Raw genomic sequence first — 16,102 nt, forward strand, 5'->3', positions numbered from 1 at the left:
ACTGGGAAATCTTCAAACCCATTGATAGGATAAGCAAAATAATACTGAACTTCTCTCTTTGGCTGAAATTGCTTTTCACAGAAAGGATTGTATGTTCCTTTAAGTTTCCTTTTTAGTAATAAACACTAAACACAGTGTGCCATATTCAGTCTGCTATCTTATTTAACAGTTTGAAAGATAAAAGGTTGACAGCCATTCGCTGCAGTTTTCCGATGAACACGAATTGAAGTGGATAGGTAGCCAGATATTTTTAACAATGACTGATGCTGCTCTGACATTGTTTCTGCAGTGTGTAATCATAGAATAGCAGTCTCTCTACCCTCTCAAAGTGCTGTGCAGTGTTAGATGTACTGCTCCTTATGTGCACTTAAGAAAGTCCTATTCACTGACTCCCTGTGGTGCGCAACTTTTACTGATTGATAAGAATTTACTTGCTATTCTGCTGGTTGAATTGAAAAGCAGTTATTTGTGTTGCTAGCTGTCTGTCTGAAATGAAGTGCATTATATGGCAAATGTTGTTCCCCAGCAGTGGTCTGATGACTGCCAATAAAAAACAAAAAATGAATGAAGACTAATTCTTGATGCTGCTTTTGTTAGGTCGTAGTACATGCTGGAGACTCAGTAATACCTTCTGGAATTTGTGCATTAAAATTCTCAGTTTGATTCAAACTACAAAGGTACAGCAAAAAGGTATTTCTGTGTTCATAGAAAATTAATCTTGCAGTCCGGTGATGCAAAGCCATTACTTTTAATCTTAGTGATTACTAAACAATCAAAAATTAAGGTTAATGTTGCCAGTGATGAGAAATAGAATAAAGAAAATCATTTAGTTTTTGAATCTATCACTTGAACCTGCAAGGCATTTCACACTAACAGCTGCACAATATATCTTTGATTTGCCTGCCCACTTATTCTTGAATTCAGTTTTAGTTTTGAATTGGGCTGTCACTGGGAATATTTTATCTGATATTGAAACCTCCACTTGCAGTCTCCAAGGTTATGGAGTATTAATATCTGCTTTCCTACCCTTACCCATTGTATGATGATTACTGCACGGTTCCAGCAGAATTTATTAAGCACCGACAAAGTTCAATGTAGAATTTTCTCCAGAAAACTAACATGTATCTGGAAAAGTTATATTCACATCTCTAATTACAATCTGAAAATAGATTTAGGGGTTAAGAATCGGTGATTACCTTAATGAATGATGGGAGAAGATCTAAGAGACTGAATCACTCATTCCTGTTATTTTTATGATAACCGTGATAGAACTTTGTACTTTTGGGAAGATTAAAAGAAAAAGCAGAAAAAGTTACAAGGGTACAAGGCAAAGTATGCGCTTCGTTGGTTCTTTGTGCATTCTTGACGCCTCGAAGAGCTACAATAGTTCAACCTGTTTCTGCTCGTTGTGCCTTTGCAAGAGCCAACCATAATATGAGCTCTTTGACTCTTATCCCATTTCCCTGCTTCTAGCCCATTATGTGTTCTTTGGTCATTGTAAATTGTCCCGTGATTAGGCTAGGGTTGAATCAGGGGTAAATCAAGGGTTGTTTGTTGGTGCAGCTTAAAGGGCTGCAAGGGCCAATTCCACGCTGTATCTCTAAATAAAATATATATTCAAGTCATTAAATAGAGACCCAGAAATTAAATTACCTTACACAATATATTTGTACAATATGTATTCCAATTTCTGTACAACAAGAATCAGAAAGGAAATTTTTGGACTTACTGTGAGCTCTATGAAGCTTGTTACTCTCTCTCCTGATCTTGTGTGCCTCTGATGTGTTATTGTTCAGTCGAACTAACTGATGCATTTGTGACATGTGACTTAAAGGTAGGCAACACGTCTGTGTTTTAACCTGATGAGAGTCCATGCCAAATGGACAATGCATTTATTTATGTTGATACTAATCTTGTGAGACCTTCTGGCTTGGCAGGTGCTAAGCCACTGCGAATGAACCACTAATAGTTCACTAACACTCGTCCCAACCTCTCCTCAATAACTTTTTGCCTGATCCTTTGTGTTGAAACCACAACTGCTCTGTTGTCCCAGTCTTTGACAGCAATACTTCTAGCATTTATCCACAATTATAATGTGGAAAATATGATGCTATATTTGCTATACAACTGGTAAGTAATGCAAGTTTGTTCCACTTCTGCCCGTCTCACACCCCTATGATATGGATTCAGGCTTGTCTAATTTCCATTGTGCATTCCAGTAGAGATAAGGGAACAAAAGAAAATCTTTTAATGTGTAGTCTTGGCCCACGTGTACTACAAGATTTTGTAGCAATAAGCTGGAAGGCTGTTTCTCTGCACCTCCCTGGAGTACCAATGCAGTAGCTTCACACTTGATCAAATGCTTCCATGTGCTGTGCTGTGATCCATCAATATGCAATCCATATCCATACCAGCCACTATCCTCAGAGGAAGACCAGTGGTCTTATCAGTGAGCGGCAGACCTGCATCACTGGTACAAAGATAGAAATATTATTTGAGGCAACACACATAAAATGCTGGAGGGACTCATCATGCCAGGCACCATCCATGGAAAAGAGTAAACAGTTGACATTTTGGACCGAGACCCTTCAATGGGACTGGAGAAAAGATGGGAAATGCAGTCCTGATGAGGGATCTCGGCCCGAAACATTGACTGTTTACTCTTTTTCATAGACTGCCTGCCCTGCTCCACTCTTCTGGCATTTTTTTTGCATGTTGCTTTGGATTTCCAGTATCTGCAGATTTTCTCGTGTTTGAAAATAATTTTTGAGTCCGCTGTGGTGTTTGTGGCCACCCGATCTGTGGAGTGCTGTTATCATGACCTGTTCTCACTATTGTCAGCCGGTCTTTACCGGCTTTCAGGCTCAGGAGTTTATGCCAAAGGCACTCTGCGACCACCAACCTGACACTGTGGACAAAGAAGGCAGTTCTGTCGTCACTCCTCTCCTTCACACGGTGAACACCCACACTCCAGACATACACTTCTCATGAATCAGAATTCACTTCCAGCATTCACATTCACAAGGTTGTTACCACTACCTCATCTGGCATGAAACCTGCAGTTTTGCAGCTCAGTATAGAATGAAGACATACAATTACTATAAATTACAAAGTAAATAAATAGTGCCAAAGAAAGGAAAAATGAAGTAGCGTTCGTGAGTTCACAGACAAGCAGAAAACTGAAGGAAAAGGGCAAGAAGCTGCTTCTGAATCATTGAGCGTGGGACATAAGGCTCCTGTCCCTCCTCCCTGATGAGACGAGCATGTTTCCTATGGTGAGGGTCTTTAGTGATGGATGCTGTCTTCTCAGGGCTCCAGCTCCTGAAGATGTCCTTGATAGTGGGGAACATTGTTCTTTTGATGAAGCTGGTTCTGTTCTCCCATTGCTGAACATTATGTTCATGGTGGGGATTAGCTCACACAACCACCATTGTTATCTCTTTACTTAGACAACTCCAGGCTCTTCTCCTGCACATTACAATTACTCCCTTATTCCGTCCTGAGCTGCATTATCCTAAAATCACTACCCTTGTAACACTGTAGGTTCTTCTTGAGTGCTATTGTGCAAGACAAGTAACAAGTTTGTCTTTTATTAATGGTGAACAATATCCAACTAGCTGTCATGGTTGATACAACACTGCATCAGGTTCATACCACATAGTGCATATATTTCTTAAAGATGTATAAACACAACATGTGATATACTAGTCTTTGAATTATACATTAATTTGAAGGAAGAGTCACTGTAATACAAGGCTAAAGAAAGCAACAGAGAAATGAGAGAAATCAAGGAGAAAACCTGAGTTAGAATGAACCATAATTGTTAATAATATAACAGGGAGGGAATGCTGAAAGTGAGAGATACTTCTGTGGCTTTGAGATTTTGGGGGCAATATTGTACAGGTTGAGTACCCCTTATCCAAAATTCCAAAATCCAAAACTTTTTAGTGTTCACATGATGTCACATTTGGAAGATTCCACATGGTGCTGGCAAGGTTCCTAAATAATATGCAGGTTTCTGTGCATCATAGATAGCTCTAAGAAGTATTCTCACATATGTAATGAACAAAAGTTAATGAAAATTTTTTTAAAAACTGCATAAAGCAAAAAGTGAAGATCTCGTTCATGTATTGAAAGAGTCGATTCATCTGCGTCGGAGTGAACATATGCTGCTTAACGGTGTGCTGATCATGAAATAAGCAAAGATCTATCATGACGAACTGGAAATTGAAGATAATTGTGAATATTCAGCAGGCTAGTTGTAGAAATTTAAGAAAAAATCACGACATTAAATTTTTAAAGCCTCTGCTGATCATGAAACAGCTGAGAAATTCGTTCAGGAATTGGCCAAGATTGTCGCTGATGAGAAGCTAACACCAGAACAAGTCTACAATGCTGATTCTTTTTATTACTTACATTCAACCAAAAAGAAGTAAAATTCAAATACAATGTACTATAACCTTTTAATGAAAACATGAGATTGTAGGTGGAGACTGAAAGCCTGTCGTTGTTTATTGTTGTTCAGCAGCTGATTGAGGTTTTCTCTGATGCTGATGAGCGCATTTGTTACTCTGCACACATCATAGTTTCATTATATTAATGGCATGTAAGAATTTATGCTGTTATATACATACCTGAGATGAACACGTGTAAGACAAAAATTGCTTACCAGTGGCACATAAATTCAGTTAGAAATTATGGCGATCCCAAGCTATCACATTATATATTCCAAAATCTGAAAAAAAATCAAAAACCAAGAACAAAGTGTTATAATGTTAGAATCAGCTAAGTCATTAAGAAGTGAATTTGGGAATGATTTGTTTGTCTTGTGGAAGAAATTTTAACTTCTTTCTACTAAATGGCAATGAATGCTGGATTAGGAGAAGCCATTAAGGTGAAGGTAGAAAATATTGATTTATAAAGATATCGAAGAATGTGAACAAAAATCTTTTCAGTGATAACCTGATGGGATGGGCATGTAGAATTGAATGATATGCTCTTGCAACAAGATGGGATCTCACAAGTACTGAAGCTATGTGTCATTAGCAGTAAGTAGTCTAAAATAAAACCAACAGATAACTAGTCTGTTCATGATACTGTCCGTAAAAGACAACCACAGGATAACTCAGCTGAGCGACTGTTGAGTTTTGTAGAATTTGATCATCACTGACCCAAATATATAGTGTTTGATTTGCATCAATGTTTAGCTTGCATCTGTGTTAAATCATTGAAAATTGTTTCCTGCTGACTCTGTGCTATGGTTTATTTGGGCCTTTTATTGATTTACAGACAATATGACAGTGGCTATATCTGATGAAAATTGAACAGGTGAATGAAACTGTACACGTAGTCAATATGGTTCTTCAGTCAATAGATAATTTTAGATAAAATATAGTACATACAAGTAATCTCATGGACATAATGAATTTATCAGGTTTTTAAACCAGCTTTTTAATTAGATAGAAGTAACAAGAGCGAAGAAGGATTTGGAAATTCATCCCTGGCAGAGGCAGAATGTTGGGCTGCCCTTTTGAAATCACTTCTGTTACATTCTTCAGAGACAGAGAGTAGTGTGTACTGTGTTGTCTATTTAGCACTTCCAGCTGAGGAGTGATATCTAGACACTTTGATTGTTGAGCTTAATCTATATATAAACAAAAAATGAGATAAGACTTGCATCTACATGAGAACTCTAAAAGTAAATAACAAAAACATCAGCATTGAACTAAATATGAATCACGTGAAAAATTCTCCATTGACTACAATAATACCAAACCATTAGGAAGACATCTGTGGTAGTTGAAGGCTGGCATCCCAGTTCCGCCATGTCTCTTCTGGAATTATGCTGGACTGTGTCCTAGGCCGGGCAGAAGGTACAGAAGCCAGGCACCAGGTTTAAAAAAAGTTACTCTGCTTCAGACATTCACTTTATTGAACCAACCCACACAACCCTCATCACTACCTCAGTACAGCAACACAAGAGTGACTTAGTTCACTTTGCACTGCAGTAGACTTCTTCTGTTTATTCTAATTTTTAGTGTTGTGTAACTTGTATAATTTATGTTTTCCTTATGAATATTACGTAGCTGATGCAATGTGCCTGTGATGTTACTTCAGTTTAGTCTTTCATTTTATCTGTGCATACAGGTCCAGGACACCAAGCTTGACTTTGACTATGATGTCACTACAGACTGAATGATGATGTCGCTTACTTGAATGATATCCCATCCATCACTTTGCTTCCTCCACCATCAATACTTTCTCGTTACCATATTTACCATCCACAGGTTTCTTCAACAGCACTTCCAACCTAAAGATTTCATCACCAAAAAAGAAAAAAATATCACCAACTAATTGTTTTCTTTTAAGTCAGACCCACCTTAAACCTATAATAATTGGACTAAAATTATGGCACTCCCTTAGGTGTGGTGAGCACCTTCACCACAGGTCTGTAGTAAATCAAGAAGGTACTTCCTCCTTCAAAGAACATTTAGGAATGTACAACAAATGTCCTTCTTAATGGTGTGCAAAAGAAAAAAGTGAGTTATAATATTAAAATTATCTGAACTCATAATCTGACTTTATTTTAAAATTATTATTCATCTAATTTAAACTATACCAGTCAGTCAACACGGATTTTCACATAAAATGCAGGAGCTAACTGCCTCACCACAAAATGCTGAAGGAACACAACAGGTCCGGTGACATGTCTGGAAGGAAATGACCAATCTTACATTTTCTAGATTTCTAGCACCTGCAGAATTGTGGACCCACCTATGCTTGCCCAGAGGAAAATGTCACAATCATGTTCTGAGAAAGGCTGGAAAGTATCTCTGCTGGAAAGTTTACCCAGCCTCAAACAACCACAAACAATATGCACAGACAATTTTCAGGTGCCACTCCCTAACTTCTTCAATATGATAGTACTATCTAAGCCTAGCCCAAATCTCTGCAAAAACCCCAAATGTGCATAACCATTGCTTCCTGAAAGATAGTAACTGGAGCATACAATATACTGTTTGGATAGCAGATTATTTTCCTTGAGAAACTGTATTCCTAGAAAGTATCAGGAGCAATTTTGCAAGGCATCCATACTTGTCAGGCAATCCAATCACAAACAGGGGAAAACCTGTAGATGCTGGAAATCCAAGTAACACACACAAAATACTGGAAGAACTTAACAGGCCAGGCAGCATCCTGACTGGCTACATCACTGCCTGGTATGGGACCTGTACCTCCCCTTAATCGCAGGATTCTGCAGAGAGTGGTGTGGACAGCCCAGCACATCTGTACTTGTGAACTACCCATGATTCAGGGCATTTAAAGGACAGGTGTGTAAAAAAGGCCGTAGGATCATTGGGGATCTAAGTCATCCCAACCACAATCTATTCCAGCTGCTACCATCTGGGAAGCGGTACCACAGCATAAAAGCCAGGACCAACAGGCTCCGGGACAACTTCTTCCACCAGGCCATCAGACTGATCAACACATGCTGATTTGAGTGTACTCAAAAATACATAAACGTACATGAAAATTTCAAACCATATGATCTGATCATTATCATAATTGTTTTTTATCGTAGTTTATTCTGTACAAATTAGCTTCCATATTCCCCACTTGCCAACATTTGAAAGGCTGCTCTGTTGTCTATAAGATATTTTGGTAAGTTTTGAGTTAGTAAAAAGTCCAACATAAAGCTTTGTTTTTTTAATCATCAGTATTTAAATGTTTCAATTAGGATCATTAGACAGAAGGACATACAATTGAAGCGTACTGCACATTTGAGGATTAAATTGAACTTGCCTTTATATGTGTCTGTAATAACCTCTACATGTCTCAAGTGTCCAGCAGCCAATGAAGCAGGTTAATACCATGTAGAAAATATACCAAGTTGTCTGCACGGATAATGGTTCGGTAGTTATAAAATTAAAGAGCGTCTATTGTTAGCTGTTTATGGATAAGCATTGGCTAAAACTTAGGGACAGTTGATTCCTTTGAATAAAGCCAGCAAACATTATTTTTTCCTGGTGGTGTATATGTGATTTTGCTTTAGCTTAAAACCAGCTGATACTGCTTGGATGGTGTGATAATCCCATCTCACCTAGTGCCCCATTCCTCTGAAATGTTGCACACTGATTAATATGTTGACCCTTAACATTAACTTTTAAGAATTTTGTCATCTAAATTTCAGATTCACAGGCAACCCTGTGAGTTGCAGATGTTGACTCTTTTGCTGTTTCATGGTTGATATGTCCTTGGATTCCCCAGTGGTTCAGATGATTACAAGATCCATGTTGTTTCTCTCAATTTTGTACAGATCTCGAATAATGTCGGGTGATTTTGCAGGCTGCAGATACATTACTGTTGCTCTGCCGGTCTAACTGTCGGTACAATGGAATATTACAATACTCTGGTGGTGTTTTTGTAACTGGAACCCTGTGAGCAGAGGTGTTCCACAAGGTGCCATGTATTTAAGGACTGCTTTGGAGACTGCATAGTTTTCATTGAAATTCCTTGGAGCAGCAGACATTGAGGGGTGACCTGAAAGACATAAAGTAAACTATTAAGGGTTGATAGTAGGCAAGTTTTCCCTATGGTACAGGTGTATAAAACTCAAGGACTTTGGTCAAGAATAGGGGTAAGACTTTCAGAAGGGATTAATCAAAGATTTTTTTTTAACCAGACTGTAGTTGAAATTGTCTGAGTGGGTGCTGACACAGGTATTTCCATAACATTTAAGATGTATCTAGATGAGCACTTGAATTACCAAGCAGAGTAAGCCACAGACCAATAGGATCAATGTAGATGGACACTTGATGTCAGTATTGATTTTGTCGATCAAAGGCTTTATATCTGTGCTGTATGACTCTTACTTAATAGCAATAACTCGACCGGGGTGTGGCACAAGTTACATTTAAAAATGTGTTTACTGAAGTGTTTTAGTTACCTAACGTTATTTCACTTACTTTCTTAATTTTCTAGTTTTTTGAATGTTTTCAAAACATTACAGCCATTAAAGTTTTTGAGCGCTGCTTTGCTCTCCACTAGGTTTTGTAACGAGTTTGTGAGTGACACTTGCTCTGGCCAAGATTCAGTTTTTACTTCAGTAAGTCACCATCAAGAGATCCACAAAAGGTTGTCAGAAAATTAGTGGTAAGCAAGAGTGGCTTAATGCTGTCACAGAGTTCCATGATCCCATTTGTGTTCTTTTTATCTTCTTTTAAGGAAAAAAGCTTGCATTAACTTAGAATCTTATATATTCCTTTCAAAGAATTCTAATTCTGCTCCTAAGACTTTTTAAAAAAAAATTTTAAAATTAGTTTTTCAAAACATTTTACAAAATTAAAAACCCCAAATCCCAATGAGGAGCATTAATACAGTGCGAGATTAAGCATACAATAACAATATGCTACAAAGGAAGAAAATTTAACAAAAAAAGCACCTAAATTAAAGACAAGTGAGCTTAGTGTCCTCCCCAAGCCCCACAACACAAGAAAAAAACAACAACAACTCCAGACCAACCACCACACAGTATAAAGAGTATAAGTCCGGACAGTCAAACTCCCAGACTGTGAATACACTTAGCAACAGAGGATAATAATGCCTACTACCAGAAAAAAAAGGAGCTGAAAGCAAGGTGAAAGCTGAAAGAAAGAAAAAAAAACCCTAGTCAAGAGGAAGGTTATGAAAGTACTCGATAAAAGGTCCCCAGACCTTATGGATCTTTAGATCCGAATTAAGAACCGATTGAATAGCTAAGGCAGATTTAGTAGGTGATCTGGTAACAGAGGACGATTGGTCCAGTTTAGGATCCAACCAACAGTTGAAATCACCACCCAATATAAGAGAGTATGAGTTTAAGTCTGGTAGTGAGGAAAAAAAACCCGTTCAAAAAAGTTAACATCATCAAAGTTGGGGGCATACAGGTTTGCTAGTGCAACTTTAGTGTTATATAGTTTACTAGAAACAATAATAAAACGGCCATTTGTATCAGATATTTTATTATGGAGTTCAAAAGGAATATTTGAATTAATAAGAATGGAAACTCCCCTAGCTTTAGCGGCAAAGGATGAATGAAAATGCTGACCCGCCCACTTTGACAGAAGCCGGGAGTTATCAAAACAATGAATATGAGTTTCTTGAAGGAAAGCAATGTCAGCTTTGAGTTGTTTAATATGTGAAAATACCTTCCTCCTTTTAACAGGGTGGTTCAGTCCCTTTACATTCCAGCTCACGAATTTAAGTGCACTAGCCATTATCAATTACTAATGCATAAAAGGCAGCGGGCATATAAAAAGTCAAGCAGTACAATAGCAGTCTGGGAGCAGAGATGTAAACATAGATTCATAAGGTCAAAATATAAACATGTCCTAAACAATAAAGAAATGTTGGAACTGGAAAACTCACCCCACCCGCACAACCCAAAACTAGACGGCTACCAAAACAAATAGCTAGCTCTACCAAAAAAATTAACCCAAATACAACTTCCAGATCTGTGTCATTAACAACATTTCCGTATAAATATTATAGCAAATAATAACTAGTTTATGCACTAGAAAACATAACTACAGATTAGAACATCTTCTGCAGAAATATACAACTTAATACAGAGAAAATCGGAAGAAAACCAAAACTAACCTACCCGCGAAACATTATAGAAGCATAAAGTAAGAGAAAGGGGAAAAAAAGGTAAGAAGGAAAAAGAAAAAAAAGAGGAAGGGGAAAGTTATAAATTCAAGACGAGTGTTTATCAACCATTTACAGAGAAGGGAGAAGAAAATTCAGAGATTAGCAAAAAGGGGTGAAGAAAAGAAAAAGGTAAAATAAATAAATATTTAAAACAAAGGAAAAATAAATCAGCAGTTGAACTGTGAACCGACAAACAGGGAGGCCTTCACTAAAGACTTCGAACCTCCAAAACAAGTTAGAATTAGTTGCAGAACTCTGTAGGTAAAGTTATACAAGAATAAAAATAGATTACACACACACCAAATCCCAGGAGAGATTGTCACCGGCCCTTAAAGTTTCAATGAATAATGTCCGAGTGATTCAAGTGAATTCCGAGTCCAGAGAAAGTAATGTTACTACGAGGAGTACTTATCCACCATTTTATGAGGTCCGATCAGATTCGGAAGATGGCTGGATAGCCGGAAGACTTGCTACAAACGCTTCAGCTTCCTTCGCTGATTTGAACCACTTATATTTCCCGGTATTAAGCTTGATTCGTAGATCAGCAGGGTTACGAAGGGAAGGTTTGAAACCACGATCAAAAAGCACTTTCATTGCGCCTTTAAACTCAGCGCGCATCTTTAAGGTCTGGGGTGCAAAATCTTCCACAAAGCGAATGGTTGTATCCTTGAAGGGAAGTGACCCCCTGCGACGTGCCTCTACGATCAGACTGTGTTTTACCTGGTATTGATGGAAACACAAGATTACTGGTCGCGGGCGGGAGCCCAGAATTCCGGGGGGAACGTAAACTCTGTGTGCCCGTTCGAGCTCGGGCGGCTTCGGAAGCAAATCTTTCCCGAATAACTCACAGAGAAACTCGGCGAAAAACTTCATGGTTGATCCCTTTTCAGTCGCCTCTGGTAATCCCAGAATTCTGATGTTACAGCGTCTGCTACGATTTTCGAGATCCACCATTTTGGAAAGAAGTTTGTTAGATTTTTCCTCTAAGCTGGAACAGAGAGTCTCCAAGTATCGAACACGACTTTCTAAATCTTCAGAAGTCGAATTGATGCGAGATAAGTGTTGCTCCTAAGACTTTTGCACAGTACTGTATATTGGTTAAAATAGAAAGGTAGCTGGGAAACAGAAATAAGAGTGTTCAGCTTTGTCTTAGCTTAGTAGTGTTATTTGGTATCTGGAAATACATAACATACAGTACTGTGCAAAGGTCTTGGGAACTCTAGCTACATATGTGTGTTTAAGACTTTTGCACAGTAATGTCTGCCTTATGGTCTTAAAAGCAGTTGTAAGGTGCAGCACTTGTTCTAAGCTAAAATGAGCAGTGACCAAACAAGCAAGTCAAGTTTCACATTCATTGAGTTTATTGTCATATGCACAAGTACCGGGTAAATGTACCATGAAAGTTTGATTACAACAACATCATTGACATGTAAGTTCAGACAATAACAGAATGTAAATATAGCTAAATTGTCATTACTTTAGCAATGTCATATAATAATCTGAGATAAGTGAGCTTGTTTGAGGAATTAATGTTGGCCACAGCACCTGGAATCACTTTTCTGCACTTTTTAAAATTGCATGTTGAAATCTTTTGTGTCTTGAGAGAGCAGAGAGGATCAAGTTCATCTACAAGATGTTACTACTGACTGCAGCATTTCCTCGGTGGTACACTGAAGACTCACACTGGAATTCCCTGCTCATGATTCAAGCTACAATTGAAAACATAGTACAGGAAAACTACAATGAATCAGTGTGGCTGAGAATATTTGAATAGTTAATGAAAGCAATTAAATGTGAATTTTTAAATTAACTTATATACCATTCCAACTGTGACATTCATTAACAGACTTGATTAATGAACAGAAGATTCTTTATAATACGGTTTTGTGAGCTCTACAATTATATTGCCATAATGAAGTGAATATGTAGTTCAATCAAATCAATATGTACAATAATTATTTGTTAGGCAGGTGTTAAGCAAACATGTAATGGAAATGTCTTATCTGTGGAAACTGTCAAAGCTATTAACTTTAATCTGGTGGATTCTGGATCATAACAAAGTCTTGAATGCCAATGCACTCTATCCCCCATCAAGAAGGCCTCAAAGCTCTCCACTTCTTTCTTGACACCAGAACCAAACAATACCCTCACCCAAATTCCATCTGGCAGAACTGGTCCTCAACCTCAAAAATTTTTCTTCCCACTTTCTCCGAACTCAAGGGGTAGCCATGGACACCCACATGCGCTCCAGTTAGGGCCTGCCTCTTCGTTGGCAACTTAGTACAGTCATTGTCTGAAGCATTCCTCTGTAATACTCCCCAACTCTTCCTCCACTACATTGACAAATACATTGGTGTTGCTTCATGCACCCCTGCTGAACTCATCAATTTTATCACCTTTGCCTTTAACTTCCACCCTGCCCTCAAATTCACTTGATCCACCTCTGACACCTCCCTTCCCTTTCTCGATCTCTCTGTCTCCATCTCTGGAGACAAATTATCAAACAACATCTTTAATAAACTTACTGATTCCCACAATTATCTTGACTATAACTCTTCCCACCCTACTTCCTGTAAAAATGCTATTCCCTTTTCTCAGATCCTTCGCCTCTGCTGCAACTGTTCCCAGGACGCAGTTTTCCATTCCAGGACATCAGCAGTATCCACGTTCTTCAAAGAATGGGATACCCTCCCTCCACAATTGATACATCCCTCACCAGCATCTCCTCTATTTCTGTGCTAATCCCATCTTTCTGCCACCTTAATAGTGGTAGAGTTCCTTTTGTCCTTACCTACCACCCCATCAATCTCTGTATCCAACACATCATCCTATATAACCATATAACAACCACAGCATGGAAACAGGCCATCTCAGCCCTTCTAGTCTGTGCCGAACGCTTACTCTCACCTAGTCCTACTTACCTGCACTCACCCCATAACCCTCCATTCCTTTCCTGTCCATGTACCTATCCAGTTTTTTTTTTAAATGACAAAATCGAACCTGCATCTACCACTTCTACTGGAAGCTCGTTCCACACAGCTACCACTCTCTGAGTAAAGAAGTTCTCCCTCACGTTACCCCTAAACTTTTGCCCCTTAACTCTCAACTCATGTCCTCTTGTTTGAATCTCCCCTACTCTCAATGGAAAAAGCCTATCCACGTCAACTCTACCTATCCTCCTCATAATTTTAAATGCCTCTATCAAGTCCCCCCTCAACCTTCTATGCTCCAAAGAATAAAGACCTAACTTGTTCAACCTTTCTCTGTAATTTAGGTGCTGAAACTCTACCATCTCCAAAGGGATCCTACCACTAAACATATCTTTCCCTCTGCCTTACTCTCTGCTTTCCACAGGGATCACTCCCTCTGTGATTCCCTTGTCCATTCATCCTCCCCACTAATCTCCCTCCCAGCACTTATCCTTACAAGCAGCCTGAGAGCTACATCTGCCCATGTACCACCTCTCTCACCTCCATCCAGGGCCCCAGACAGCCGTTCCAGGTGAGGCAACATTTCACCTGTGAATCTGCTATGGCTATTGATTGTATCTGCTTCTCCTGATGTGGCCTCCTCTACTTTGCCCCAACTTAAATTGGGAGACCACTTTGTTGACCACCTCCACTCCATCCACAACAAGCGGAACTTCCCAATGGTCAAAAGTTTTAATTTTGATTCCCATTCCCATTCTGACATGTTAGCCCATGGCCTTGTCCTGTGCCAAGATGAGGCCACCTTATATTCTGACTGAGCAGTCTCCAACCTGATGGCATGAATATTGATTTCTCCTTATGGTAATAAAAACACCCCCCCCCCCATTGGTCTATTCCCCATTCTGACCTTTTACCTCTCCTCACCTACCTATCACTTCCCCTGGGTCTCCTCCTCCTTCCCTTTTTCCAATGGTCCACTCTCTTCTCGTATCAAGTTCCTTCTTCTTCAGCCCTTGACCTTTCCCACCCAGCTGACTTCACCTATCACCTTGCAACTAGCTTCCTTCTCTTCCTCCAAACCTTTTTATTCTGACAACTTCCCCCTTCCTTTTCAGTCCTGAAGAAGGGTTTTGCCCTGAAATGATGACTGTTTATTCATTTCCATAGATGCTGCCAGACCTGCTAAGTTTCTGCAGCATTTTGTGTGCGTTGCTTCAGATGGAAGTTTTCTTTCAACTGTTTGAGCTTGGCACAACATGAGCCTTCCACCCCAGCCCAGGAAGTGAATATCCATCCCGGAATCCAGTTGCTAAGCAAAGATTTCTAACCCAGTTTCTTCCTATAGATATCAGCTTTGAGATTAAGACTCCTCTTGGGAACAGACTATCACTCGTCCAACTGTTTCAGTAGATTACCGGTGCTAGAAAAGGCTCTCTTCCCTCCCATGCTCAAAGAACTCATTGAACACTTCCCACTATAGGGGTTTCTGTGTGATTTTCTCTTTAGAGTATTCACCGCCCCAATCTCTGTTGCACATTTTTCCAAATCTCAAAGAAATCTCACCATTATAAGCAAGTGACAACATATCAAGTCCATATCCATTCATCTTCAAGATCTTTTTCCCCATAAATAGTTCTTGCCATTACCTTGATGCAAGTTTGAATCACTGCCTCTCCTGCCATTAGCTCATTAGGTCAGCTGGCAATGTCTCACTAAGCTGAGAATAGTTCATTTCTTTCACAGGTTGTTTAAATTGCTTTTGACGTGGTGCACGACTTTACTCAGGTTTACTGAAAGCAAGTCTTGTGAACTGATTGTTTATTTCTCTCTTCTTTTGTCTAAGGATTGGTCATCTCACATTTTAGTTATAGAAAATTATATCCATCACGATTTTGCGATATAATAGTATACATAAAAGGTGAAACATCTACAGAGTGCAGTTCTACTGTTGTGGTTTCTGTCTATACCTTCAATTCTAGGCTCCCAGAAGAAAAAAGGATGTCGGAACATAGGGGTTGGTTATGTCCCTCCCATGGGTGGACTCCCATTGGTGTAACATTCTGACACCACCCATATCATCATAAGTTTCTTCCCATGTTGGTGTTGTGGACATAATTGTTCAGACCTTCCCCCATTGTTTTGTTATGGGTTGGGCCTAACTGGGAAGAATTGGCACATCATCCCAACTTTTGTGTTTTTCCAGAAAGTTTTACCTGAGCAAGTCCACTCAGTCTGTTCTGTCAGACCATGGGATTTTATCAACCAAGTATACAAATTGTTTGAGTAACATTAAATATAACACTCATATCATGGGAATTAGCTTGTTCCCATGAGTGCAATCATTGAATGATATAACAGTGTCTAAACTTCTCTTCAAGTGTAGAGGTATCTATATCAAGGGATTCCTCAATTAGTTTACCTTCAATATCTGGGCTGGAATCTTTCAGCTTTGTTACGATGTTATTAATCATTTCTACAAATGA

At 39.0% G+C, this 16,102-nt stretch overlaps 1 protein-coding gene across 4 annotated transcripts in view; it reads left to right on the forward strand.

Moving 5' to 3' along the window:
* The window catches only part of LOC140737925 (BTB/POZ domain-containing protein KCTD8-like), a 191,046-nt gene that overhangs the window by 35,375 nt on the left and 139,569 nt on the right, over nucleotides 1–16,102 (forward strand). The window contains exon 2 of one of the 4 annotated variants that reach the window (XM_073064735.1): nucleotides 6,148–6,274. The exons of the other annotated variants lie outside the window; for them this stretch is intronic. Within the exon in view, the coding sequence (XP_072920836.1) occupies nucleotides 6,148–6,167 (20 nt within the window). The 3' untranslated portion in view covers nucleotides 6,168–6,274. Of the gene's footprint in view, nucleotides 1–6,147; nucleotides 6,275–16,102 lie in introns of those variants that run through there. 4 annotated transcript variants of the gene reach the window in all.

This window comes from Hemitrygon akajei, chromosome 13, assembly GCF_048418815.1.
Source record: "Hemitrygon akajei chromosome 13, sHemAka1.3, whole genome shotgun sequence".
NCBI classification, from domain to species: Eukaryota; Metazoa; Chordata; class Chondrichthyes; order Myliobatiformes; family Dasyatidae; genus Hemitrygon; species Hemitrygon akajei.